The sequence below is a fragment of the Bufo bufo genome, chromosome 9 (genome assembly GCF_905171765.1).
Source record: "Bufo bufo chromosome 9, aBufBuf1.1, whole genome shotgun sequence".
NCBI lineage: Eukaryota > Metazoa > Chordata > Amphibia > Anura > Bufonidae > Bufo > Bufo bufo.
This window is the reverse complement of record NC_053397.1, coordinates 189,406,382-189,419,044: the sequence shown is the minus strand read 5'-3', so window position 1 is coordinate 189,419,044 and position 12,663 is coordinate 189,406,382. Positions and strand designations below refer to the sequence as shown.

At 47.3% G+C, this 12,663-nt stretch overlaps 1 protein-coding gene across 1 annotated transcript in view; it reads right to left on the bottom strand.

Moving 5' to 3' along the window:
* Positions 1–12,663, bottom strand: part of LAMC1 (laminin subunit gamma 1) — a 120,455-nt gene that overhangs the window by 44,516 nt on the left and 63,276 nt on the right. Inside the window, exons 2-5 of the mRNA XM_040407299.1 lie at positions 6,189–6,493; positions 3,485–3,615; positions 1,210–1,376; positions 284–472 (exon numbers count right to left, since the gene is read on the bottom strand). Coding sequence (XP_040263233.1) covers positions 284–472; positions 1,210–1,376; positions 3,485–3,615; positions 6,189–6,493 — 792 coding nt within the window. The remainder of the gene's footprint in view (positions 1–283; positions 473–1,209; positions 1,377–3,484; positions 3,616–6,188; positions 6,494–12,663) is intronic.

Here is a 12,663-nt window from a genome sequence, read left to right as displayed (position 1 = left end):
ATAGTACTGTTCTATCAGGGGTCAGCTGTTACGTTCCGCAAAAAACGGAATGCACACGGACGCCATTCGTATTTTTTGCGGACCACAAAATACTGAAAAAGCCATACGGTCGTGTGCAATAGGCCTTAAGGAGAAGAACCTCCTATCTCTATGTGCAGACATCTTTACAGCGAGTCTCCACCTACCAAAAAAAAAAGTTCTGAAATGGCAGGGATGCTGTAAGAATAACATACATTGTACGCAACAGGAACCTCCATAAAAAGCTTGTTAGACATATACGTACCAACAGGGTTACAGTTACAAGCCAGGCAAGATTCTTCATCGTTCTGCCGATAGTAGTTTTCTCTGCACCGCTCGCAGTTTGGTCCGTCAGTATTGCCTGAACACCCTGTACAATGGCCGCCATGTCCAGTAGAGCGGTACAACTCCGGGTCAAAGTAACATTCTTGAGAGCGGCCATTACAATTACAGGCTGCAAAAACAAATCATACAGAAAAATATGAATAAACGCAACTATGGCCTGCCATATACACAAGAAGCTTGTTTAGCTGATGGCTCTCTTTCCTGATCCCTCCCATACACATCCTGAACGGAGATGGGGGGAGTTAAAGGGGTTCAGTTATCAGATATGTTGCAATAAAACTGTGTCAACTGAGACATGCGCGTTTGACAGTTGATCATGGTCTTGGCCCCATCTGAATTCTTGAAAAAAAAATGATGTTTTATAATATGCAAATTAGCCACTTGGAGCAACAAGGGCAGTGCCGCTGCACCTCACTGCTCTCAGAGGCTCTGCTCACTGACCTTTATGACGCTCCCCCACTGCTGACAGGGCCAGGCAGTAAAGACATTCACACCTGGCCCTGAAGCCTCGCGGGAGTTTGTTCGGCACACGCACTGTACAGCAATTTTTCAAGAATGGGGGCATCTAGGAAGACGGGGCCAAGACCATGAGGTTCAACTGTCAAACGCAAGTCTAAGGTGAGACTATTTTATTGTGAATTATCTTTAGGCTACTGCCAGGCACCACTTGTGGCAGCGGTTTATCCACCCGAGAACATAAGGAATGTGGATGTTGAAATACCACTGTCCCATCATTATCTACCACTACATCTGCCATGAGATTTTCTGGGAGGACCTTCTACACATTAGATGTTCACCTGGTCCTGCCAAACAAAAAAAATATATTAAAAAAAAATAGTTACTCACGCAAGCACTCGTGGGCACTCTCTCCAGTCGCCCTCCTCCAGGGTCGATCGTTAAAGAAGGGCAAACATTTTTCACAGTCCACACCATACGTGTTATGCTTGCAGTTACAAACCAGCTTGCTGTACTCGTTGCGCACACATTCGCTGGCGTGGCCGTTGCACTTGCACCTGTAAAACAAGAAGTATTCTGGATGATACAAGTAAATGATACTCAGAGGAGCTGAGGAGGAAATACACCCCACAAATCTTGGCTTCTTCACCAATGTCCTAACACCGAGAACAAGACTGTTTGCATAATCTACTGGCCAGATGAAGGTTGTGCAATACGAGAATAAAGCTGAAAAAAAAATAATGCAGGAATACATGTGCGCAGCAGACTGCCTAAGTATCCGAGATTCCATAATGGAAATGATCATAAAATAGTAATGATGGCAAAAGTCATGACAAGATAATGAGGGTCCTCTCACTGGAAGGATAGCCCCTGAGGCAGACTCCACTGCCTGCAAATAGAATGAACACAAGCATGCCAGGGTCATTTTAGTATGATGGGTTTAAGCTGGTGCAAGACAACCAGGGCTTATCATGTAGGATGACCACCCACAACACAAAAGCCCCATACTGTGGGGTCAACTAAGAAGCTTAAAGGGCATCTGTCAGCAGATTTGTCCCTATGACACTGGCTGACCTGTTACATGTGCGCTTGGCAGCTGAAGTCATCTGTGTTGGTCCCATGTTCATATGTGCCCGCATTGCTGAGAAAAATGATGATGTTTTATTATATGCAAATGAGCCTCTAGGAGAAACAGGGCTGTTGCCGTTACATCTAGAGGCTCTGCTCTCTGCAACTGCTGCGCCCTCTGCATTTTGATTGACAGGGCCAGGCGTGATCACGTTTTCACTGCCTGGCCCTGGCAATCAAAGTGAATAGGCTGCACCAGTTGCAGAGAGAGTAGAGCCTCTAGGTGTAAAGGCGAAGCCCCTGTTGCTCCTAGAGGCTCATTTGCATATAATAAAACTTCATTTTTCTCAGCAATGCGGGCACATATGAACAAGGGACCAACACAGATGCCTTCAGCTGCACATGCAGAAGGTCAGCCAATTTCATAGGTGCTGACAGAAGCCCTTTAAAGACCGGTCATCAATCCTGACAGTAAAATAAATATGTAGGCGCTGCTTTTCTGTGTTGTTCTTTTGTTATTTCTCTTGGAAATATAATACATTGATGATTAGCGGTTACCAATTATCTGTCTGGATAGAGTCCGTCTGTGTAGGGACAACCCTCTTGACAAGAGAATGGGACCATCCAGTTGTTGATTTAGTGATAATTCCAGGAGAAATAATCGAGGAATGATGCAAGGCAGAGGTCTGAGAAAAGCCAATCCAGATCTTTTTTTTTTTGCATGAGTAATGCAAGTACTTACTAACATTAGGACAAGTCCTGTATACGACCCTTTTCACCAACGACTTCCACTATTACTGTACGTAAATCTAAGGCCTCTTTTACACTTGCGTTGTCCGGATCCGGAAAAACGCAAGTGTACTGAAAGCATTTGAAGACTGATCCGTCTTCAAAATGCGTTCAGTGTTACTATGGCAGCCAGGACGCTATTAAAGTCCTGGTTGCCATAGTAGGAGCGGGAAGCGGTATACTTACAGTCCGTGCGGCTCCCGGGGCGCTCCAGAATGACGTCAGAGCGCCCCATGCGCATGGATGACGTGATCCATGTGATCACATGATCCATGCGCTTGGGGCGCCCTGACGTCACTCTGGAGCGCCCCGCGAGCCGCACGGACGGTAAGTATACTGCTCCCCCGCTCCCCGCTACACTTTACCATGGCTGCCAGGACTTTAGCGTCCTGGCAGCCATGGTGACCATTCAGAAAAAGCTAAACGTCGGATGCGGCAATGCGCCGAAACGACGTTTAGCTTAAGGCCGGATCCGGATTAATGCCTTTCAATGGGCATTAATTCCGGATACGGCCTTGCGGCAAGTCTTCAGGATTTTTGGCCGGAGCAAAAAGCGCAGCATGCTGCGGTATTTTCTCCGGCCAAAAAACGTTCCGTTCCGGAACTGAAGACATCCTGAACGGATTTCTCTCCATTCAGAATGCATTAGGATAAAACTGATCAGGATTCTTCCGGCATAGAGCCCCGACGACGGAACTCTATGCCGGAAGAAAAGAACGCAGGTGTGAAAGAGCCCTAAATCAACAAATATTTCTGCAGAAAAGAAGCCGGAGAACCACAGAACCATAATCAGGGCGAGGAAACTCACCTGCCTCCTACTGAAAAATCTGAAATGGCATAGTAGTAGGACTTCAGCACCTTCGGGTCACTGAACACTTCATCTCCAAACGTATTGAGCCTGTTCAGGGTCACACGGATATCTGTGGCCGTCACCCAATCCTGCGGGCAGAAAGGGTTAACACCATGGGGATTATTTATAATGTGCTTTTAGCAATAGATCTCATAAAAAATAAAAACTACAGGCCATTGAAACTCCCACACATTTGCTGTAACCAGAACCGATACTTAAGTCTCAGCACAAATTAAGACTGTGCATGTGCCGTGATACGCCGTGTCCAGAAACCCTGCAACGATTCGGTGTCCAACATAACCGCAATAATGAGTTGCCCACAGTGGCAGACAACTGAAATTTTGGAGCAACCTAAGCACCGCCTTATGACGGGCACACCCTAAGGGCCTGAATGTACGGGTCCACAATCGTTCCACAATTTTGCGGAACGGGTGCGGACCCATTAATTTCAATGGGTCCGCAAAAGATGCGTACAGCACACCATTTGCTGTCCGCATCTGTAGTTCCGTGGCACAGCAAATAATATAGCTCTGGCCCTGTGCATTCTGCAAAATGTGGAAGGCACACACCCGCTGCCAGTGTTTTGCGGATACGCAATTTGCAGACCGCAAAAGACGGCCATCTGAATATGCTCTAAGGCTAATTTCACACTAGCGTGTTCTTTCGGTGAAACACATTCTATGTTATGGCTGCATTTCCCAGACCAAACACTTCTCCTCTGACCCGAATTCACAGGATCATAATGATCTGAAATGCTGTGAGCTCGTGCCCGACCACGGGTCTACTGAACAGTATACTAGAGTCCCGGGTAAAGCAGGATGTGACAGCATCATAAGTCATAGTGATGCTGTGAATTGTGGTCAGAGCAGCAGTGTTCAGTCCGGGAAATGCAGCCATCGCCGAGTGCGTTTACCGGACTGAACGTGTAAAATTAGCCTTATACATATAAAAGGACAGCCTCACTAGCCATGCAGGACCTGCTAGTCACTTACACTGGATTGCCATTTCAGCGGGTTTTCTAGTCATTGTGGACTTGCAGCCACATTAAAGATACAGTATGTTCACCATCACATTAAATTGTTTTGAAAACTGTAACCATGAAGATACATAGTTCTGCTTAAAAGCCGTGTAGGCAAAACAGCAGAACCCAGTCTGTGTTTTTTGTTTTATTATTATTATCAAAATTTTTTTTTAATAAGCAACGCTATCTGCTGCTTTTTAATTACGGATGACCTATCCTTAGAATAGATAATCGTTATCTGATCGGCGGGGGTCCCACACCCCTGCTGATCGGCTGTTTGAGAAGTCCCCATTGCTCCCAGTAGCGCTGCGGCCTTCTGGCCGTTTCCTGCAGGCCACTGACATCACGACTATTTCACTGGCCTGGGCGTAGCTCAGCCCCATTCAGACCCCCGCCGATCAGAGGAAAGATCATCAGTAATAAAAAGATTTAGTACCCCTTTAAGTTTTCAGTTTAAATACACTAGGGCTGTGGTGGCGAACCTCCGGCACTAGAGCTGTGATACAACTACAACTCCCAAGATGCACACTTGCTTGGCTGTTCTCAGAACTCCACAGAAATGAATGGAGCATGCTGGGAGTCGTAGTTTCACCACTACTGGAGTGCCGGAGGTTAGCCATCACTGCACTAGGGCATTATAGAAAGTTGGTCGCAAAAGATTAATTCCCAGCGTAGCCCTGGAATGAAGCTGATCACGCAGACACTAATGTGTATAGAGGTGTCCTTCCTCCTTCCTGATGACAGGTATCGGGGAACATGCCCAATCCTGTTGTTCTAGGGGTAGATAGGCCAGCAGGGGTATGTGGCATCAGCCTACACTACAACCAGAACACATGCACACTCAGCTGGGCCAAGCGTGCATGTGTACAAGGGCTGGACTGATTACGCTCCCCGCGCAATCAGGGATGCACTGCTGAAAAACATTGACACTGTAGGATCAACGAGCATGTCAACGATTGTTCATCCCCACATAGCAGTGATCACTGCTAATGTAAATATGCAGCTAAGGCTGGCTTCACATCACGTTTTTGCCCTACGTTTAACGTACAAGTTGGAGATTAAAAAAATAAAATAAAAAATGCAAAAGCATAGGTACACTACACTTTTACATCCTGCAGATTCTGGTAAAAAACGTATACTTTTTTTATTTTTAAAATGGAAGTCTATGTGTGACGTATGCCACTGTATGGCATCTGTCGGAGGTATCTGTTTAACATATACAAAAAATGTATATGTTAAACGCAAGACAAAAACGTGATGTGAACCCAGTCTAAGCGAGCAATGATTGGGATAGGAATGTGCGTTCCCTTACACGGTGGCCAAACCGATGGATGACCCAATTATGTCAAACATGGTCCTCCATTGTGAAAGACGAATGTTAGTGCCCTATTACGCTGCGCGATTTCGAGCTACGTGTAATCAGGAAAGTGCTGCCGATATTGAACAGAACGAGGCAGGAAACGACCGCGGTAGCAATCATTCCCCATTCAGTATGCATCGGCCAGTGCAAACGAGCGCCGAAGGAGGAGTTATCTTCCATCGGACAGTGTAATACCACCCTTAGCAGTCCTCCACTCACAGCGGGGGATCCTAAAAACTGGTATGTATGCCTGGTGTGTAAATACACCTTAGCTCATGTACCTGCAAAACAGGACTGTTGTCATAGTTGTATGCGCTCGGTCTGCCCTCAAGAGTCGAGAAAGCAACGTTGCCGCCTGTCAGCGGTGAGATGTCACTGAACTCGTCAGTGCAGAGGGCCTGCTGCTCATCTTCCCCCGTGAGGATGAAGCCTCGGTTGACTTTTTGGTATGTATTCTCGCAGGAGCCGCTGTAATACTGGTAGGGGATCCATGGGCCATCTTCACGTGTGCGCTTGTACAGGGTAAAGCTCTCTGGGCGGCTGGTATGGAACTTCAAACGTAAGTAAGTGATATCAAAGGCCTTCCCTACAAGAAAAAAAAAGAAGGAGAGATAATGATTGGTGATGAGTGGTGGGAAGACAGTGGTCAGGGCCAAAAACAAACATTCCAACAGTATCTATGGTAGGTCGTGCACATTATAATTCAAAAAGCTTTCTGGTACGAGAAGCAAGGCATTGTGGGTAACGCAGTCCAGCGCCGAGGGGATCAAGGACAGGGACGGAGAACTGCTAATTAGAACAGAAGTTAGGAAAATGAGTAAAGGAAGAAGAATGCATAGGAAAGACATGAAATAAAAGAAGTCAGGGGAACAAATGAAAGATGAGAGACACAGACGGAGCGTCAGCGAGAACAGCAGCCGTCCCCCCACGCAATTATTTCACAGAACATCTGGAACAACGGGTCCGGCACGAAGGTTCCCAGGGTGGAGAGCACAGCTGCTAACCAGCTGCTTCATTGTTAGTTCCTGGGAGGCACATCCACAAACACGCAGCTCGCCCCAGGGCCTCCTGCCACTCACACTGTCCCCGGGTACAGGCGAGCTACGCCACTGCCACAAGTATACAAAAGAGCGCGCGCAAAGCCCCACATGTAACCAATAGGTCTTTATAAGAGGACGGCTTATTAAAAGGGTTTTCCAGGAGTAAAACATTGAGGAGCTTCCCTCAGGCCATTAATATCTGACTGTTGGGGTAACGATCAGCTGTTGGAAGTGGCCTCCTCACAGCATGCTGAGCACAGCGCCATTCCTTATATAGTGGCTGTACGTGGTACAGCAGGCAAACTCATTCACATTAATAAGCACCGCCTAGAAAGGGTCTGCAGCGGTCTGGCGAGTCTCTCCAATCAGCTGCTTGGCAGGAGCGCTGGGAGTCAGGCTCCCACTGATCAGATAAGATGACCTGTCCTGAGGATAGTCCAGCAATACTGAACTCCCCGGAAGACCCCTTTAATCTTGAAAAAATAAATAAAAAATCTTTGAGGGAAGAGACACTGAGGAGGATATAACAAAGGGCTATATTAGGGTACTTTCACACTTGCGTCAGAGGACTCCGGCAACCCGGACACAAACTGATGGCATTTGTCAGACTCATCCAGATGCGGATCTGTCTGACAAACGCATTGAAATACCAGATCAGTCTCTCCAGTGTCATCTGGAAAAAACATATCCGGTATTAATTTTTTTCACAGACTTAAAAGGTCTGTGCATGCGCGGACCGGAAGAACGGATCAGTCAATGCAGCAATTTTAATGCCGGATTTCAATGGAAATTTATGCCGGCAAGTGTTCAGGATTTTTGGCCGGTGAGAAAACTGCAGCATGCGCATGTTTTTTTTTTTTTGCGAATCCACTTTAAGAAAATGGACAAGGACAGGACATGGCAGACCCGTGGAACAGACATACAGATGCAGACACTGTGCCGTTCGCATTTTTTTGCGGACCCACTGAAATGAACGGGTCCGCATCCGTGGTGGGTCATGTACTATCAATTATGGCACGGCTGCATTGTTGACATCCGTGTGCCGTCAGTAATTTTTTTGCAGCCCCATAGAAATTAATGGGTCTGCAAAAAATGTCATGTGAATGAGGCCCAATACGCCAGTCTTAGTAAATAGTGCACTAGCGTAAGATGCACCAAGTTTACTCAGTGGCACAGGCCTGAATTGATTTGGTGCATCTTTTTGGAGATACGTTTGTCAGAAACCAAAAGATCTATAACTTATGCCAGCTTCTGGGGTAACTTATAGGAAATATGTTGGGTGGCGAGAGATCACACCCACTATTTTTGAGAAGTGGCAAGAAGCACAAAAAGTCACAAATATGGAGTGAACCATAACTTGCGACTTTCAATCAACTTTTGTGGTGTAAAATCAGCGATAAATAAGCCTCATGAATAAGGGTCTTTTTCCAAGGGCAGATATTTGCCCACGATATTGGAGGTGCCGCGCGGCCACTAACAATGCAGACTGACTAAACAGTGGGGTCTTCATTAGTTTTATTAGAGCCTCCTGTGGCACAAAAGGCTACGGGGTAGTCAGCTGGTGCGCAGCCGCAATAGTGAAATGACCGCGCCGTGTGGTCATACCCTTACATTGGACAATTGTTGGGTGTGAACGACTGTATGATGGACAGTCCGCGCAGCCGTTTGTTGACAAGGAATGACCAGAGCCCATCGTAGTGGAACCTTATCTAAGGCCTCTTGCACACGACTGTCTCCCCTGTGGCCGTATTGCAGCCCGCATACGGCGGGTCCGCAATACACGGGACACCGACCATGTGCATTTTGCATCACGGATGCGGACCCTATCACTTGAATGGGACTGAAAATCCGTAGATGCGGAACGGAACAAAAGCACTAAGGAGTGCTTTTGTGGGGTTCCGTTCCACAAAAAGATAGAACTTGTCCTATCTTTTTGCGGAACGGACGGACCGTGGAACCCATTCAAGTGAATGGGGTCGCGATCCGCATGTGGCTGGTCCATGGTCGGTGCCCGTGCAAATTGCGGTCCGCAGCACGGGCGGCACACGTTCCTGTGCAAGAGGCCTAATTTGTACCTCCTGCATTTGCCTCGATCTGCAATCATATGCTCTGGGTAGGGCATTTGCCCGTACTTTTTACTACATGGTTGTCCGACAACCATCGAAAATGAGAGGGAATGGACAGGGCCACTGATGAGGCCATGGATGGTCAGTCAGCAGCCATGGGAGTGTATCCAGAACACCATCGCTTCCAGTCTGGTGGGGGCAGGAATCATGGAGCTGGAACGGAGGGAGTGCTTTTTGTCCCCCCATTTTAGGGACTATCCAGATGCTCTAATTTTTTTTAAATAAATGTCAGACGACTCCAGTCACGTTGAAGATGCAGTCCGATCTGCAGGCAGTAGGTTATGGAGCAGGAGCAGCACCAGCACATTGATATAGTCATTCATTCAAACATTTACGTTAATGTGGTCCCTGTGACCCACGCCCTGTAGAAGTCTGCGGCTGGACACGTACACCCCGCAGGTATGGAGTGGCACCTCCCGCCGCCTCCGACAGACACAGATGGTTGCAGGAAACGATCTCTCCGCTCCAGGATGTGTGTAATATCTAAACAAAATTCCATACACTCCACTGAGCGGAGGGGGGAGAGAAGGAACCGAACAGGTGCTACGAAACAGGCTGAGAAAAGGGCAGGGACCGAAGGAAGGACTGTGGGAAAATCTATACTGCTAAGTGCTCATAACGGGGGAATAAATCACAACTGCTCCAAAAATCTCTCAATGCCTCTACTCCTCCGTCCATTCTTCTATCGGCGTGAAGACTAAGATGTCCTACATAACTAACTAACCCAAGTGTCCAGTCACCTGTCAATATGAGGAGCCTGCACTTATCTTGGATTTTAAGATTATCAGAATTGGTCGCAGGGGTGCGTCATCATGTCTGCATAAGGACTGGGAGAGAACAGCAACCCGTTCTTTGTACTGATGGGTGGTGGTGGTGGGGGGGGGTCTGCATCTCGGCCACTATGTTTGGCGTACGGCTAAGGCCACTTTCACACTCGCGTTCTGTGCGGATCGGTCATGGACGGATCTGTTCAGATAATACAACCGTCTTACATCCGTTCAGAACAGATCTGTTTTTATTATCTGTAACTCAGCCAAGACGGATCCGTCTTGAACACCATTGAAAGTCAATGGAGGATGGATCCGTTTGGCTCAGTTTCATCAGACCGACACCAAAACGCTGCAGGTGCCTCCAAAGCGGAATGGAGACTGATCGGAGGCAAACTGATGCATTCTGAGCGGATCCTTTTCCATTCAGAATGCATTAGAGCAAAACTGATCCGTTTTGGACCGCGTGTGAGAGCCCTGAACGGATCTCACAAACGGAAACCAAAACGTGAGTGTGAAAGTAGCCTTAGAAAAGTTTGCGATATATAACATGATATGAAACATACTGATAGGCCCCCATTCACTCGGCATATGCCAAAAGTGTGTCAAAGTGGTATGGGGCGCCATAATTTTGAATAGTATACCTTTGTACGCTATATATAGATTTTTTTTAAAATTGGGCGCCTATTAGAGCACATCTCAAAGTATACCTACACAGGTAACGTAATGGCCATAAAAAACGGATGCAAAACGGCCATTAAAAACTGACAGCGAGTCAGTTTTTAATGGTCGTGTGAATGTGGCCTAAGTATTCCACTGGAGGTGTACATCGGGAGACCTTCCTGGGTTATAACCTCAATGTCCACCACTAAGGGGGCATTCACAGGACCGGACATCCGATCCATATTTTTTGCGGACCACCACACAGACCCATTTCAACGGGGCTGCAAAAGATGCGGATGCACACTGCAAAAAATTATACCACATCCTGTACTTGTCTGATTTGTGGGATTTCTAACAAAGCGCAGGACATGCTGGTGCGCAAAACGCGGAATGCACATGGATCGCAAAAAGGATACGGTCGTGTGAATGCCCCTAAGGCTCCTTTTACGTAATATTCTGCCTGGTAATAAGCGCCGATCACCAGGTGTCGCCTGTAATTATCTTTAGTATAGAGATCAAGGACTGGTAACGATTGTTCGCCCCCATATGGTTTCCATTTGTTGGTACCGCATACCCCGTTTATGGAGGGGATGCGCTACTGACAAACATTTTTAACGCTGCATAAAAGAGGAGTTGTCAGGTGACTGGTGGCAGGTTTACACGGGGCAACGCTTGTGCGATTGTTTGCACCAATCATCCCCTGTAAAAGGGCCCCAAAGTGGTGTGAACAGAGCCCCAGGGGGTAATCACGACACTTGACTGCAAAGCACACGGCAGGAATTACGCTCTCATGCCTGTCTCGTCCACTAGGAGAACTGCTATTTTTAAGGATGTGACCAGTTAACCTCAAATTAACCGCATTTAGTGATGCGAATATAAGATAGAGCAGCAGACTGCACATAATAGAGCAGGAATCTCAGGAAAGAGATAGCCAGAGCAGTCACATTATGCTGGCTGTCTCGACTAGATGCCCTGCGTAGACATAGCTAGCACCTCATTAGGAGACACTTGTCTCAGAATGTGCTATTTGCAGCATCTGACAACAGCCGGCTCCTCACATCTACGTCACGCCCCGTACACCGCAGAGCAGTCTATTTTCTGACGCTCGCGGCTGGTAAAGCCACATAAAGGAGGACTATAGAGAAGCTATCCTGCTGTCATATAGAAGTAATGCTGCCCTAAACAGCCATACTCCATACAGTCAATGCATCTGCACGTGTGTTTACCGACCAGGCAAATGTGGCTCATGACTTCCTTCCCATCATATACCGCAAGTTCTCCGGCTACATCCACATGACGGACGAGGTCGATGTACTGTCTGTGTAATGCGGCTCGTGTATTCTAAGTGCCTCCTGCTCGGTACCGGGTTTCTGCTACATTTTCCAACAAAAACGGACTGCGTGCGCATTGTCTGAAAGAATCTAGACTTACTTCTGCATTTGGGTGGACAGGTGGTGGACAAGAAGGCTTTCCCATATCTACACGGATTAGTGACCGTGAGGGTCTCAGCGCTTGGACCATCACTGATCAATAATGTGTCGATATGACATAAAAGTTTTTCTAAAGTACAGTGCCACTTTAATGGCGTATACAGACGGTGTGGTTGAAACGGCTTGTGAAAAACACTGCAAGCATTTTTTTCATGGTTTTCGGTTCAGTTGCAGATTTCACAGGTGAAACTTGTTGAAGGTGTTTTTGGAGATTTTTATACTGATTGGCGGGGGTCTGACTCCCGGTACTCCCGCAGATCAGCTTTATTTAGAGGCTGCTCTGTGAGCGCCTAGGCCTCTTTCTAGGCCAGTGACGTCACATTCATCGGTCAGGTGGCCTAGACAGCTCAGGTCAATTACAATATAGGGCTGAGCTGCGATACCAAGTACAGGCGTTATCAAATGGACAGCGCTGTGTCAAACAGCTGATCGGCGGGTCCCCCCTGATCACATTGATGGACTATCCTCAGCATAGATCATAAAAATGAGAAGAAACTCCCTTTAAAAGGGAGGGGTATTTCATTATTAGCCAGTCATGGCCGAGATTGGAATACCTGTCGCATGTGGCGGCCAGAGGTGACTGGGGATAAGGAAACAGCTGGCGGTGCTAGGCCGTTTCTGTAACTGCCATAAAAGTGGACGGGGGTTACAGAAAAAAGCACAGCACAAC